The 17,179-nt window shown below is 35.3% G+C and overlaps 2 protein-coding genes across 3 annotated transcripts; one reads left to right on the forward strand and one right to left on the reverse strand.

Annotated features, from left to right (window-relative positions):
- Nucleotides 1-1,069: 1,069 nt before the first annotated feature.
- LOC103520093 lies at nucleotides 1,070-3,195 on the forward strand. Of its 2 annotated transcripts, none has more exons than XM_026831345.1 (4): nucleotides 1,070-1,249; nucleotides 1,391-1,819; nucleotides 2,067-2,726; nucleotides 2,877-3,195. In XM_026831345.1, the coding sequence occupies exons 1-4, from the start codon at nucleotides 1,193-1,195 to the stop codon at nucleotides 3,171-3,173; spliced, it is 1,443 nt and encodes a 480-aa protein (XP_026687146.1). In that variant the 5' UTR covers nucleotides 1,070-1,192; the 3' UTR covers nucleotides 3,174-3,195. The 2 variants fall into 2 exon arrangements, with proteins under 2 accessions (XP_026687146.1, XP_008483409.1); XM_008485187.2 differs by having other exon boundaries at nucleotides 1,092-1,138; nucleotides 1,279-1,819.
- A 3,446-nt stretch (nucleotides 3,196-6,641) lies between these two features.
- On the reverse strand, nucleotides 6,642-6,927 carry LOC113471881. Its single transcript, XM_026831346.1, has one exon. It carries the CDS (start codon nucleotides 6,905-6,907, stop codon nucleotides 6,686-6,688), a length of 222 nt encoding a protein of 73 aa, XP_026687147.1. The 5' UTR covers nucleotides 6,908-6,927; the 3' UTR covers nucleotides 6,642-6,685.
- Nucleotides 6,928-17,179: the final 10,252 nt, after the last annotated feature.

Raw genomic sequence — 17,179 nt, forward strand, 5'->3', positions numbered from 1 at the left:
TATTACCAGTAGACCGTATATCCAAGTACCTGTACATAGCGAGGACTGATATGAGCTGTGTATTACCAGTAGACCAGTAGTGAGCTGTTAAGATGATCTGATCATGTCTAACTTTTGATTTTTGAGCTACATTGTTAATCGTCAGTGCTGGCTTTTGTCTCCTTCAAGTTAGACGAGTTGAGACGGGACATTGTTTCTAAAGTTTTGCATTGGAGTGGTAACTTAAGCAAGGATAGCGTGGGGGTGTTAGGTATTTTTTCTAACCTTCTGTCCCGGCGGCCATGTTTATTATTTATTTTATATTTGTTTATTTTTTTGCTTTGTAATTTGCTTGTTTTTAATATCTAATATGAAGTCTAATGAGTAGAGGACACAAACTTTATTCTATTCTGTCCGTATTTCCTAGTCTATACTAACTTCCTGATCAGGGCAGGTATCAGGGAACCAATTCATACAAACCTTTTTCCAACCGGAACCAACTAATACGTTTTTTCCCAGTTGGGAACCAACTCGTACTCAGCCTAATTCTACCCATTCAGAAAACAATTTCTAAACACAAGTCGCCTCGACTAGCCTGCAGGTGAATTTTCTAACTCACGTAAAAGGATTTTCAATTTAGAAACGTATAAATTTTCATTACAAAATGAATTGTAATTAAGTACCTATTTTTTAATTACATTTTTCTATATCCACTCACTCTCACCTTCTCTCCTCTCTGTTTGTTTTTCTCGTCTCATCTTGTGCACACACTTCTCGTTCTCTATTCTATCTAAACAACTCTCTCTATTGTTTCCCAGTATTTCTCATAGCAAACAATTCCAATAATGAACGTTGAATAAAGAAAATTAAAAACATAAAAAAAGCTCGACGTTTATTGTTGGTCTTCACATTATTATAATTTCATTTGGATTATGAACTCTAAACAACTCTCTCTATTGTTTCCCAGTATTTCTCATAGCAAACAACTCCAATAATGAACGTTGAATAAAGAAAATTAAAAACATAAAAAAAAGCTCGACGTTTATTGTTGATTGTTGGTCTTCACATTATTATAATTTCATTTGGATTATGAACCAACTACATATGTGTATCTACAGATGCCAGTATAAATAATCAGTGACCAGTATAATTTGTCTAAATCATTGCTGAAGTATATCTCATTTTTGCTCTGTCATAAAAAAGTAAAACCTTAATGAACGACAATCGACTAAATTCTCGTAACCTAACAAGTACCTCCCAAATAGCACACCCTCTTCCTAATACGTATAATTTGTCTAAATCATTGCTGAAGTATATCTCATTTTTGCTCTGTCATAAAAAAAGTAAAACCTTAATGAACGACAATCGACTAAATTCTCGTAACCTAACAAGTACCTCCCAAATAGCACACCCTCTTCCTAATACAATGCTGGACCCAAATGATTCAAGATTTGAAGAATCCACTGAGGAAATACCTGCACATGTGACAGCCATGTTCTTCCTATCTCTAGCCGGAGTTGTATTCTTATTGAGGAAAATGTTATTAGAAGCCACAATATCCCATGTTGAGACACTCAAAACCGAAAACTCATACATTCATCCCACTAGGAAAACATCATTGACAGACATAGACTATACAAATTCACTGAGAAAGATTCGATGTAACAAGAGTTTCAAATCCAAAACATCTGTGAAAACGTTCAATGATAATCGACTGAAATTGAAAAGTCCACTCGAATTCAAAGAGCAACTCAAGGCGTTGTTTGTGAAGAAAAACAAAATCCATAACGGACCGAGTTCATCATCAGTGAAAACATTTTATCCGAGTTGTAATCACAAGGCACTCTGTGAAAACGTTCAATGATAATCGACTGAAATTGAAAAGTCCACTCGAATTCAAAGAGCAACTCAAGGCATTGTTTGTGAAGAAAAACAAAATCCATAACGGACCGAGTTCATCATCAGTGAAAACATTTTATCCGAGTTGTAATCACAAGGCAGAGAAGGTGGAACATCATTTCCTATTACATCCAAGTGATTTCAAGGCAATTTTACCCGAAGAGAAAATCAAACTCGTCAACTACAAGGCAGAGAAGGTGGAACATCATTTCCTATTACATCCAAGTGATTTCAAGGCAATTTTACCCGAAGAGAAAATCAAACTCGTCAAAAGTGTACAGAACTCTGTTGAAAGAATATTGGGGCAACCCATTTCCACTCTACTCCCATCACCTACTGATCTCTTCAGATACTCTGATCTCTATAAACTGCTGAGTAGCACCGCCATATCAGACATGTTGGATGACCTTTCCATAGTAACCAATGGAAGTGACATCGACATTGAATTCAAACACAAGAGAGAAACATTGTCCAACTTTTTCCGAATGCATTTCCCAAATGAATTCAAAGAAAACTATAGTAACAAGCCACAAGTTTCCAGAAAAATCGAGGAAACAATAAAAGTTTTAATGAACGAAGCAGCACGGGATTTCAAAAGTAAGAACTCGCAAACACATCTAGTAACTGAAAGTTGTGCGAAAGTTAGCGACATGTGTAAAATGGAACCAGAAGATAGTTCTGATGTAACATTGAGTGCGGAACCAAACTCTACAGACGCCGTCACAACTCCGTTTGATAAACACTCGACTTCCACATCAAAATCAAGAAACTCATTCACAACTTTGTTTAAAAACAGTTTGACTTCTCCATCTTGTCAGACATCCACCTCATCTCTCGAACCATTGGACATGGAGAAACTTGAAGACGCCGTCACAACTCCGTTTGATAAACACTCGACTTCCACATCAAAATCAAGAAACTCTTTCACAACTTTGTTTAAAAACAGTTTGACTTCTCCATCTTGTCAGACATCCACCTCATCTCTCGAACCATTGGACATGGAGAAACTTGTCTTAATAGAAGACTTGGATCAAGTGACATCATCTCCAGAAGCAATCAGTAAGCCCTCACACAGTCATATGAGTGAAGTTAATGCAAGCAAGTGTAATATTAATTCAAACAGTGATCTGAGTGAAGTTAGCCCAAGTGAAGTGTCTAGTGCAGGTGATATCCGTATGTATGAAACCCAGTCCGTTGTAATGTATGATCCTCTAGATATTATGAATACTGAATCATTTGTATCTATTGGATTCTGTGCTGGAGACATCAACCAAGTACCTTCATGGCACCGTTAATAAATTGTCACACCCACTTGTACACCATTATTTGAATTTAATTTAAATATTTTTTCAAGAAATATTATTGCATTAGGTAGGTAGGTATGTCTCTGCATAGGTAATAATCGTAATCGTATAACGTACCTATAAGCTATATCCTTTGGTCAACTTTTACGAAATATAGGACCTTACAAGAAATGACAAAAGTGTTCCATCAAAACAAATTTGAATTTAATTTAAATATTTTTTCAAGAAATATGATTGCATTAGGTAGGTAGGTAGGTATGTCTCTGCATAGGTAATAATCGTAATCGTATAACGAATAACGTACCTATAAGCTATACGCTATAGGTAGGTATCCTTTGGTCAACTTTTACGAAATATAGGACCTTACAAGAAATGACAAAAGTGTTCCATCAAAACAAATGAGATTACATAATTCCCAGCCTTTGGCCTCAAATCAAAGTGACTCTAAGTGCATAAGACATCTCCACCAACATATTATTCCAATACTTGATATCATCAAAATAGTGCATAAGACATCTCCACCAACATAATAGTATATATTATTCCAATACTTGATATCATCAAAATAGTGCATAAGACATCTCCACCAACATAGGTATTATTCCAATACTTTCATCAAAAACTTTTGAATTTAATTTAAATATTTTTTCAAGAAATATTATTGCATTAGGTATTAGGTAGGTAGGTCTGTCTCTGCATAGGTAATAATCGTAATCGTATAACGTACCTATAGGCTATACGCTATAGGTATCCTTTGGTCAACATTTACGAAATATGGGACCTTACAAGAAATGACAAAAGTGTTCCATCAAAACAAATGAGATTACATAATTCCCAGCCTTTGGCCTCAAATCAAAGTGACTCTGGGAGGGAATATTCTGAGCTTGGGATTATTTTAATATTTTCTCTCAGGACGGGAAAATCAAAAAGAGACTAAAAATGAATTCTTTAAAGAAGAAAAAAGAGCGCTGTTAAGAAAAATGAAGAATGAAGTAAAAAAGAGAAAAAGAAGGGACAAAAGCGGAAAAAACGTTTTCTGTGGTAATTTTTCACTTTTCCTCTGTTTCCCCCACTCCCCACTGTCCTTTGGTATTGGCGTTCCTCTCTCCTCATCATATCTGGAGGAAAATCCCAGGTACCTGTGTTATAGTTATAGTTGTTAGCCAGGGTATAGGGTACTCTCTACTTTTCTTACTCTAGCAAATCCTGAATTCATTACTTTAACCTTACCATACACACGTACATTCTACTGTATATTGGAAAACCCTGAGGAAAATCCTGAGATATGAACAGCAAAAGTCAGCACGCGTTCCTTCTAGATAGAAAATAAGGATTGAATAACTCAAGATCTCCAGAGATGAATGAACCAGTTCTCAATGAATCACAGAGCAACGTTGCGCGTGGTTAGTATTCGGAAGAGTGACCGTCTATTGGGTACTGCTGGATTATCTCGACCCCACTCAGGTTAGGTGATGTTAATGTGAGTAGACGGGTAGTAAGTCACCGAATAGTCAATAAAGGGTTAAACCCCCATCACTAAAAAGCTTAGCAGATTGTCAAAAGCTTCAAGGGGTTAATCAATATGCATTAGATTTTGAAAATGTTTTCTTTAAGCTTGGAGTATGAACAGCAAAAGTCAGCACGCGTTCCTTCTAGATAGAAAACAAGGATTGAATAACTCAAGATCTCCAGAGATGAATGAACCAGTTCTCAATGAATCACAGAGCAACGTTGCGCGTAGTTAGTATTCGGAAGAGTGACCGTCTATTGGGTACTGACTACTGCTAGATTAACCCGGCCCCCACTCAGGTTAGGTGATGTTAATGTAAGTAGACGGGTAGTAAGTCACCGATTAGTCAATAAAGGGTTAAACCCCCGTCACTAAAAAGCTTAGCAGATTGTCAAAAGCTTCAAGGGGTTAATCAATATGCATTAGATTTTGAAAATGTTTTCTTTAAGCTTGGAGATTCGAGATAAGTAAATGTAGAATAATTCACCTCGTTTTATGAGTTTGTAAAGCTTTACTTCGACCCTCATCTGAAGTTAGGATCTTCATGCAGTCTGCAGCTAGAGAATATTAAATGAAGTTGGTCCAGTGGTAACGTGCTTGCTTCTCATACAGAAGGTCCTGGGTTGGGAACTCCTGAAACAACTGGTAAGAACCTAGACCTTTTCCCTTCGGCGCCCAGACGCATTGGTGTCGCCCGCAAAGGTAGGATTGAAACCATAGGATGACGTTTTCACTAAACCCGAAAGTTCTAAGTTTGGAAAGTAAGACTACTACTGGATTATCCCGGCCCTACTCAGGTTAGGTGATGTTAATGTAAGTAGACGGGTAGTAAGCTAGTAAGTCACCGAATAGTCAATAAAGGGTTAAACCCTCGTCACTAAAAAGCTTAGCAGATTGTCAAAAGCTTCAAGGGGTTAATCAATATGCATTAGATTTTGAAAATGTTTTCTTTAAGCTTGGAGATTCGAGATAAGTAAAAGTAGAATAATTCACCTCGTTTTATGAGTTTGTAAAGCTTTACTTCGACCCTCATCTGTAGTTAAGATCTTCATGCAGTCTGCAGCTAGAGAATATTAAATGAAGTTGGTCCAGTGGTAACGTGCTTGCTTCTCATACAGAAGGTCCTGGGTTCAATTTTCAGAGTCCAGATTTCGATTGCAAAATAATATTTCAACGGGCTACTTTCTGGTGTTCTCGTGTTGACCTAGCACCTAAAAAATCTAAAAATGGAAGTTATGTATGTATTTTTTTCATTAACAATACGATATTTCATCAACTTTTCGAGATTTAAAAAAGAAAAAATCTCTCTCTCTCTCTCTCTCTCATATAGTCATGTTCATATTACACTCCATATTAGAGTAGGTAATAAATCAAAAGCTGAGGTCTGGAGTTGAAGGCGACTAAATGAAATTAACAGTTCGCGTATTTCTCTTTCGCAATGTTCATGGTTGTGGTGGAAAATAGGGAAATCGAACATTGCCTGGCATTGTACCAATGCCCCTTTTTTCCACCACTATTAACATGAAAATTGGGAACGGAAAATAATACGACTAGTGGCTACCTCCCATCTAAAATTCTAAAAGTTTCCACAATAGAGGTTACCTGTTTGAAAAATAGAAATAGAATTCATCCAGAAAAAAAGGTCCCGTGCAGAGCTCCCAAAGGCTGCACATAGTGCCAAAGATTGACAGATAATATTCCTCAAGTTTTTTACTTTCCTTATCATATATGTAGAAAGGAATTTAATGTAATCGGGTCAAATTTTCGATGGTCAGTTTTTTTTTTTAGATATATAGCTACTCTTCTTCTCTTTCCTTCAAATCTAGATTTAAGAAAAAGCTCAGGAAAATCCCCCTTTATCTATTTTCTGTTCAATAGTAAAATTACCTTTCCAGAAGATATCAAAGCTGGGTCAAATTTTCGATGGTCAGTTTTTTTTAGGTATATAGCTACTCTTCTTCTCTTTTCTTCAAATCTAGATTTAAGAAAAAGCTCAGGAATATCCCCCTTTGTCTATTTTCTGTTCAATAGTAAAATTACCTTTCCAGAAGATATCAAAGCTCTGTGAGCGGGCTAGGGTTGGGAATAGGGCCCTTAGTTTCTCCTTCAGATAGATGAAGCTAGTGACCACATTCTGGTCTAGACTGAATCTGCGGACCTCTGGGTTGTATCCCTCGGTGGAGAGATAAGCTTTGAATGAAACTTCACCAGCCATTGTGAATCTGATTTAAACTTGAAAACTAACTGGGGGTTTTATTTTTATTTTATTTCTTTGGTTAAAAATTAAAAATTGTCACTTTGTAAATGTTTTGAAAATCTTCAAGTTGGTCAAATATTTTATTTAAGTAAATAATTATTTTATGATATTTTCACAAACGTATGAATAGCAATTATCTTAAATCACTTTACGATCAATTGTTTTTTAAAGGCACACAAAACTCACAAAGTTTTGTGTTCCAGCGTGATAATACCTACTGGTGTAGTTATATTTTTTTTTATCATTTTGTAAATGATTGTAGTTTAATTTTTTTCACTTTCTCATAATAATCTAGCAAATTTCTTTATTTTACCCCGGGTGTTCTTGTTGCTAGAAGTTGTAATACAAATACAAAGTGTGAGATTTTAGTGTTTTATATTATTCTATCGTTTTCAATCGTCACAATCCAAATGTGTACGAAATCGTTTTATTGTGCGAATAATGAGAAGTTGAATTTTAGCAACAAAGTGTTGAAGGGAAGCGATTAGTGTCTATTCGTGCGAATGTAGTTTTTTAATTCAAATACAGAAAGCTTACTCGATTACAATGAGTAACTGGTTCAAAGGCCCTGGGCCTCCCGTTTATATTTGGATATTATTTAAATGTGTACGAAATCGTTTTATTGTCCGAATAATGAGAAGTTGAATTTTAGCAACAAAGTGTTGAAGGGAAGCGATTAGTGTCTATTCGTGCGAATGTAGTTTATTTTAATTCAAATACAGAAAGCTTACTCGATTACAATGAGTAACTGGTTCAAAGGCCCTGGGCCTCCCTTTTAATTCAAATACAGAAAGCTTACTCGATAACAATGAGTAACTGGTTCAAAGGCCCTGGGCCTCCCGTTTATATTTGGATATTATTAGTGCTCTACATAGTGGATCATCACGGTGTTATTGCTGACAAGAATCAAGAATGTAAGTTAAATATCTTGCATTTTACCTTCTCATTGTATTTCCCTTCAATAAATACCCGGTTAATGAATTGTAGATTATGAAGGGAAAGTTGATAATGAGTGAGATGATGATGAGGAGATACGAGACGTATGAATTGTAGATTATGAAGGGAAAGTTGATAATGAGTGAGATGATGATGAGGAGGAGATACGAGACGTTTGTAATTTTGAGTGATATGCAGAGCAGTGTCATAGTAGTGTAGTGATAGTAGTGGAGGAATATTGAATGAAACTCAGTGTCGAATACACGCTTTGGCCATTCTACTATACTCATCCCCAGATTTCAGATTGTGAAGTAATTTTCATTTTATTTTGTTCATTTTTTTTTATATGTACCTCTCTCATTTAATTTGAGTAAGAGTGCCTTCTTTTCTTTTATTCATAAGTTGTCATAATAAAGTAAGTGGGTGCAATTAATTACCTATATACTTTCTTTGTATCTTTTTGATACCTACTTGGTTACTTGAGTGTCTTTATTATGTATTGTGCAAATCAATAAATTAAATGAATTGTAGATTGTGAAGGGAAAGTTGATAATGAGTGAGATGATGATGATGAGGAGATACGAGACGTTTGTAATTTTGAGTGATATGCAGAGCAGTGTCATAGTAGTGTAGTGGTAGTAGTGGAGGAATATTGAATGAAACTCAGTGTCGAATACACGCTTTGGCCATTCTACTATACTCATCCCCAGATTTCAGATTGTGAAGTAATTTTCATTTTATTTTGTTCATTTTTTATTATGTACCTCTCTCATTTAATTTGAGTAAGAGTACCTTCTTTTCTTTTATTCATAAGTTGTCATAATAAAGTAAGTGGGTGCAATTAATTACCTATGTATATACTTTCTTTGTACCTATCTTTTTGATACCTACTTGGTTACTTGAGTGTCTTTATTATGTATTGTGCAAATCAATAAATTAATTTTACCAATGAAATGCCTTTTTATTATTCGAATTTCTTTTTCTTTTTTCCTAAATAACAATGTCCGAATTAATTAGCTATTATTATTTTCACTTCTGAGTGCAAGCATTTGTTTATTATAAATAATATTCTCTGAAACTGGCGCAAAACCATATTTCATGACTTTGTTCTATGAAAACAATAATATTTTAACTATGAAAACAATACCCAAGTGACCCAAGTCGAATTATTACGTACATACGAGTATAATAACTCTATTATTTTTCATAAGAGATCAGGAAATAGTTTTTGGTGGTTATTGTAGTCTTTTATAAAATTTATAATAGTTGATTAATATAAATAATATTCTCTGAAACTGGCGCAAAACCATATTTCATGACTTTTTCCTATGAAAACAATGATATTTTAACTATGAAAACAATACCCAAGTCGAATTATTACGTACATACGAGTATCATAACTCTATTATTTTTCAAAAGAGATCAGGATTTCCTGATCTCTTATGAAAAGAAATAGAGTTATTATACCTACTCGTATGTACGTAATAATTCGACTTGGGAAAAGATAATCTTCTCTTTATGTCTAATCTATATCTATCTCCTGTTCTCTTTCTTTTCTTTTACCTTATTATTTCATCATGAGAACATTGATTTCCTGATCTCTTATGAAAAGTAATAGAGTTATTATACTCGTATGTACGTAATAATTCGACTTGGGCAAAGATAATCTTCTCTTTATGTCTAATCTATATCTATCTCCTGTTCTCTTTCTTTTCTTTTACCTTATTATTTCATCATGAGAACATTGAATTGTCTCTCTCTCTTTCTTTCTTCATTTGTTTCAACATAATACATTGTTCATACTTAACATCTTTCTTTTCTCTAAGTTTCCTATGTCCCCCCTTTCCTTCTACAACGGCAGAAGAGGTAAGAGAAGCATAATACAGTTAACATTTAATACCTACCTAATATTACCAGTAGAAGTAGTGAGCTCTGTTAAGATGATCTGATCATGTCTAACTTTTGATTTTTGAGCTACATTGTTAATCGTCAGTGCTGGCTTTTGTCTCCTTCAAGTTAAGAAAATTTATATCCCTCAGATAAATACCTCCTAACTTCTAACTAGCAACCATAAACCTTGGTCATAGCGCTATATGGAATTTTTTTTTTGATTTGCCATTAGTTTCGCTTTAAGTTAGTATGAAATGAATGTTGCCAATGTTGGTTTCCTAAAATGCTGGACAAGTTGACACTGAAAGACATCAGTCGAGCATTATTACCAGTAGACTGTATATCCAAGTACCTATACATAGCGAGGACTGATATGAGCTGTGTATTACCAGTAGACTGTATATCCAAGTACCTATATACATAGCGAGGACTGATATGAGCTGTGTATTACCAGTAGACCGTATATCCAAGTACCTACCTTATACATAGCGAGATATGAGCTGGGAGTGACCTGAGTGTTGCTTGTGTTACTCTTGGTCCGAGTCGAATTACCTTTGCAACTTGCACAAGTCCACGCCCCCCTTCTCTGGGGGCCCATTGTTCGCCATGAAGTTTCCCCCACCGTGTTGCATTGGAAATGGTAACTTTTGTCACAGTTACAACAAGTTGGAAAATCCGTGGGATTATCACATTCCAGCTCCTCATTACATCTTCCACACAAGAAACTCATAATGAGTAGGTACCTATGTAGGTATTTAGGTCACGAACGCAAAGCTTCCGTTAAATAACTTCGATAAGTTAATTCAGTACCGTGAGGAAGCACAACTCTAATGAATGACCGATATCTTGTTATCACTGTGCGTAAGTTTGTGTATTAATGAAAGAATGAATGGGGCTCGCATCCAAGTTTGCCTCTTCCATACCTGAGGGGTAAGTTGAACAGGAGAATTCTGGATTGTTAAATGGAATAGAAGAGGAAGAGATACTAGAATTCAATGAACGAAGTTACCTCAAATAACAACATGGTTTAGATTTTTTTTTTTTTCGAAACATCTCCAGAAAACAACATCACATTAGGGAACCCCTGCTCCATCTTCCAAGTTTAAACTTCTGGCCTTGTACCTAACGGCTCCCTCGCAGCCTCAGGGACACTGCCCGTATTATCGCTATTTCAACTTTTCAACCTTGGTTTTTATCCACCCTGATAACTGGCTGACTCACTTGTTCCATTTTGCACTTAGTGTTGAGGCTATTCTTTTCAGGAAGGATGTGAACTCAAGATGCAACGCACCATCAACCGAACAAAATTACCTCAAATAACAACATGGTTTAGATTTTTTAATTTTTATTTTAGATATTATTTATAATTATTTCTTATAGTTTTTCCTAAAAAGCTTTTTAGTGACGTTCAATTCTTTCGGCCATTTTTAATTTGTTTACCACCTTACTCAAGGTAAAAAGTATAAAAACAATATCGATGATGAAATTTGTTTTTGTAAAAGGAACTTTTCTTTCTCTTCATCATTTTGTTTACACATTCTGTCATTCTAGTCATTGTGTTCCTTCTTTACTTTTTGCTGTTCCTGAAGAGAATATGTCACAAAATTATTAAGGTTTAACGAAATAATAATAGGTGAAAAGAAAATACAAGGGATCAGGGGAGGTATAGTCTGATAATTATTATTATCTCTCCTCCTCCCCAATATTCCCTTTTCATTATTTCAGCTGCATGTTTCTTCCTCCCCCCTCCTTTCTCTTTCTTTTGCTCTTCTAAATCTCTTCTCCTTATCATTTTGTTTGGTTTACACATTCTGTCATTCTAGTCATTATTTTGTCCCTTCTCCTTATCATTTTGTTTACACATTCTGTCATTCTAGTCATTGTCATTGTGTTCCTTCTTTACTTTTTGCTGTTCCTGAAGAGAATATGTCACAAAATTATTAAGGTTTAACGAAATAATAATAGGTGAAAAGAAAATACAAGGGATCAGGGGAGGTATAGTCTGATAATTATTATCTCCCCTCCTCCTCCTCCTCCCCAATATTCCCTTTTCATTATTTCAGCTGCATGTTTCTTCCTCCCCCCTCCTTTCTCTTTCTTTTGCTCTTCTAAATCTCTTTTGTGTCTTTCACTATTTTCTCTCTTTTTTTATTACATGTCACTCTTTGATTTATGATGTCCTCCTCCCCAATATTCCCTTTTCATTATTTCAGCTGCATGTTTCTTCCTCCCCCCTCCTCTCTCTTTCTTTTGCTCTTCTAAATCTCTTTTGTGTCTTTCACTATTTTCTCTCTTTTTTTATTACATGTCACTCTTTGATTTATGATGATTTTTTATTCTCTTACGAAGAAAAATAAGAATACTCTTGTGGTCTTGTAGGGGAAAAATTTATATCCCTCAGATAAATACCTCCTAACTTCTAACTAGCAACCATAAACCTTTGTCATGGCGCTATATGGTATTTTTTTGATCTGCCATTAGTTTTGCTGTTAGTATGAAATGAATGTTGCCAATGTTGGTTTTCTAAAATGCTGGACAAGTTGACACAGAAAGACAGTCGAGCATTATTACCAGTAGGCGCTATATGGTATTTTTTTGATCTGCCATTAGTTTCGCTTTAAGTTAGTATGAAATGAATGTTGCCAATGTTGGTTTTCTAAAATGCTGGACAAGTTGACACAGAAAGACAGTCGAGCATTATTACCAGTAGACCGTATATCCAAGTACCTATACATAGCGAGGACTGATATGAGCTGTGTATTAGCAGTAGACCAGTAGTGAGCTGTGTTAAGATGATCTGATCATGTCTAACTTTTGATTTTTGAGCTACATTGTTAATCGTCAGTGCTGGCTTTTGTCTCCTTCAAGTTAATAAATGTGTATACTCCGCTAGGTCTAATGAGTAGAGGACACAAACTTTATTCTATTCTGTTCGTATTTCCTAGTCTATACTAATTCTACCCATTCAGAAAACAATTTAATTCTAAACACAAGTCGCCTCGACTAGCCTGCAGGTGAATTTTCTAACTCACGTAAAAGGATTTTCAATTTAGAAACGTATAAATTTTCGGTAATACATAGCGAGGACTGATATGAGCTGTGTTAAGATGATCTGATCATGTCTAACTTTTGATTTTTGAGCTAGGTACATTGTTAATCGTCAGTGCTGACTTGTGTCTCCTTCAAGTTAATAACAAATGTGTAGTACTTCGCTAGGTCTAATGAGTAGGGACACAAACTTTATTCTATTCTGTTCGTATTTCCTAGTCTATACTAACTTCCTGATCAGGGCAGGTATCAGGGAACCAATTCATACAAACCTTTTTCCAACCGGAACCAACTAATACTTTTTTCCCAGTTGAGAACCAACTCGTACTCAGCCTAATTCTACCCATTCAGAAAACAATTTCTAAACACAAGTCGCCTCGACTAGCCTGCAGGTGAATTTTCATCTAATGAGTAGAGGACACAAACTTTATTCTATTCTGTTCGTATTTTCTAGTCTATACTAATTCTACCCATTCAGAAAACAATTTCTTTTAATTCTAAACACAAGTCGCCTCGACTAGCCTGCAGGTGAATTTTCTAACTCACGTAAAAGGATTTTCAATTTAGAAACGTATAAATTTTCATTACAAAATGAATTGTAATTAAGTACCTATTTTTTAATTACATTTTTCTATATCCACTCACTCTCACCTTCTCTCCTCTCTGTTTGTTTTTCTCGTCTCATCTTGTGCACACACTTCTCGTTTTCTATTCTATCTAAACAACTCTCTCTATTGTTTCCCAGTATTTCTCATAGCAAACAATTCCAATAATGAACGTCGAATAAAGAAAATTAAAAACATAAAAAAAGCTCGACGATTATTGTTGGATTATTATAATTTCATTTGGATTATGAACCAACTACATATGTGTATCTACAGATGCCAGTATAAATAGTCAGTGACCAGTATAATTTGGCGTTGAATAAAGAAAATTAAAAACATAAAAAAAGCTCGACGTTTATTGTTGGTCTTCACATTATTATAATTTCATTTGGATTATGAACACTTCTTCCTCCATTTCGTTTCCTTATCTTTTTTCTCTTTCTCCCTAAAGGAACCGGAATGAATCCGTCACCTAGCATAGGAATGAATATGAGGGACATGGAGTAATTTTCTTTGCAAAATTTTGTCAATGAACATTTTGGAGAGCAGTATCTAATGGTTGTAGGATTTTAGCATTAAATGTGCTTCCCTTATGGATGGTTCTTTTCTGCGTAATGCTGTCCAATTAATTACCTATAGCGACTAGTTTTCAGAAATTTCAAGTTTGAGACTGTTGACTGCTTTACTCAATTCCCCCTCACAAATCTGCTGATTAAACTGATGCCAAAATAAATATGCAAACATCGCCAATAAAAGTACATAGGTACCTACTTATGTATGGAGAAAAAAATATCTTGAGGAGACAATGATTTTTTAATCGATTTTGTTTTACCTCAGCACCCAATAGAGGGAAATATCCAGGCACTGAGGTAATAATTCAAATGGTCCTACATTTCGTCTGGCTATCATATCCGATGAGTTAACTCTCTCTAACTTTTTCTCTCCTTGCCTTCTTCTTTTATTAGCACTCTTTCTCTCTCTCTCTCTCTCTCTCTCTCTCTCTCTCTCTCTCTCTCTCTCTCTCTCTCTCTCTCCTCATCATATCTGGAGGAAAATCCCAGGTACCTGTGTTATAGTTATAGTTGTTAGCCAGGGTATAGGGTACTCTCTACTTTTCTTACTCTAGCAAATCCTGAATTCATTACTTTAACCTTACCATACACACGTACATTCTACTGTATTGAAAAACCCTGAGGGAAATTCTGAGATATGAACAGCAAAAGTCAGCACGCGTTCCTTCTAGATAGAAAACAAGGATTGAATAACTCAAGATCTCCAGAGATGAATGAACCAGTTCTCAATGAATCACAGAGCAACGTTGCGCGTGGTTAGTATTCGGAAGAGTGACCGTCTATTGGGTACTGACTACTGCTAGATTAACCCGGCCCCCACTCAGGTTAGGTGATGTTAATGTAAGTAGACGGGTAGTAAGTCACCGATTAGTCAATAAAGGGTTAAACCCCCGTCACTAAAAAGCTTAGCAGATTGTCAAAAGCTTCAAGGGGTTAATCAATATGCATTAGATTTTGAAAATGTTTTCTTTAAGCTTGGAGATTCGAGATAAGTAAAAGTAGAATAATTCACCTCGTTTTATGAGTTTGTAAAGCTTTACTTCGACCCTCATCTGAAGTTAGGATCTTCATGCAGTCTGCAGCTAGAGAATATTAAATGAAGTTGGTCCAGTGGTAACGTGCTTGCTTCTCATACAGAAGGTCCTGGGTTCAATTTCCAGAGTCCAGATTTCGATTGCAAATATTTCAACGGGCTACTTTCTGGTGTTCTCGTGTTGACCTAGCACCTAAAAAAATCTAAAAATGGAAGTTATGGACTGTTTCATTAACAATACGAAAGTTTATCAACTTTTCGAGATTTAAAAAAGAAAAAATCTCTCTCTCTCTTTCTCTCTCTCTCTCTCATATAGTCATGTTCATATTACACTCCAAACTCCGACGTTCTCATTTAGAACAGAGGGATAGAGAGAGAGATGCTGGGATTATAAGTATAAGTGAGACAAAGAGAAAGAAAGGTTGAGTGTAAATATGTATGAGAGAGAGAGAGAGAGAGAGAGAGAGAGAGAGAGAGAGAGAGAGAGAGAGACAGTAGGGGAGAGATTTTTTCTTTTTAAATCTCGAAAAGTTGATGAAATATCGTATTGTTAATGAAAAAATACATAACTTCCATTTTTAGATTTTTTAGGTGCTAGGTCAACACGAGAACTCCAGAAAGTAGCCCGTTGAAATATTTGCAATCGAAATCTGGACTCTGGAAATTGAACCCAGGACCTTCTGTATGAGAAGCAAGCACGTTACCACTGGACCAACTTCATTTAATATTCTCTAGCTGCAGACTGCATGAAGATCTTAACTACAGATGAGGGTCGAAGTAAAGCTTTACAAACTCATAAAACGAGGTGAATTATTCTACTTTTACTTATCTCGAATCTCCAAGCTTAAAGAAAACATTTTCAAAATCTAATGCATATTGATTAACCCCTTGAAGCTTTTGACAATCTGCTAAGCTTTTTAGTGACGGGGGTTTAACCCTTTATTGACTAATCGGTGACTTACTACCCGTCTACTTACATTAACATCACCTAACCTGAGTGGGGGCCGGGTTAATCTAGCAGTAGTCAGTACCCAATAGACGGTCACTCTTCCGAATACTAACTACGCGCAACGTTGCTCTGTGATTCATTGAGAACTGGTTCATTCATCTCTGGAGATCTTGAGTTATTCAATCCTTGTTTTCTATCTAGAAGGAACGCGTGCTGACTTTTGCTGTTCATATCTCAGAATTTCCCTCAGGGTTTTTCAATACAGTAGAATGTACGTGTGTATGGTAAGGTTAAAGTAATGAATTCAGGATTTGCTAGAGTAAGAAAAGTAGAGAGTACCCTATACCCTGGCTAACAACTATAACTATAACACAGGTACCTGGGATTTTCCTCCAGATATGATGAGGAGAGAGGAACGCCAATACCAAAGGACAGTGGGGAGTGGGGGAAACAGAGGAAAAGTGAAAAATTACCACAGAAAACGTTTTTTCCGCTTTTGTCCCTTCTTTTTCTCTTTTTTACTTCATTCTTCATTTTTCTTAACAGCGCTCTTTTTTCTTCTTTAAAGAATTCATTTTTAGTCTCTTTTTGATTTTCCCGTCCTGAGAGAAAATATTAAAATAATCCCAAGCTCAGAATATTCCCTCCCAGAGTCACTTTGATTTGAGGCCAAAGGCTGGGAATTATGTAATCTCATTTGTTTTGATGGAACACTTTTGTCATTTCTTGTAAGGTCCCATATTTCGTAAAATCTGATTTAAACTTTTTTTATTTTAATTGAAAACTAACTGGGGGGTTTTATTTTTATTTTATTTCTTTGGTAAAAATTTAAAAATTGTCACTTTGTAAATGTTTTGAAAATCTTCAAGTTGGTCAAATATTTTATTTAAGTAAATAATTAATTTATGATATTTTCACAAACGTATGAATAGCAATTATCTTAAATCACTTAACGATCAATTGTTTTTTACATGCACACAAAAAACAGCACTTTAATATATATTATTTCAAATCTCGTAATCTCGCAAATAAATTCAAAATTTTATATAAAATCAAACGAATGTTTTTTACTATAGTTCTCACAAACGGACTGATTGCAACTGATTGACCTTAGTAGTGAAGTGTAGTTTTTATACTAGCAGGTAGAAAAAGTTCAAGTCATCTCAGAGTGACGTGTTTATGAGTCATCTAGGTAAC

This window comes from Diaphorina citri, unplaced genomic scaffold, assembly GCF_000475195.1.
Source record: "Diaphorina citri unplaced genomic scaffold, Diaci psyllid genome assembly version 1.1 scaffold3208, whole genome shotgun sequence".
Classification (NCBI taxonomy): domain Eukaryota; kingdom Metazoa; phylum Arthropoda; class Insecta; order Hemiptera; family Psyllidae; genus Diaphorina; species Diaphorina citri.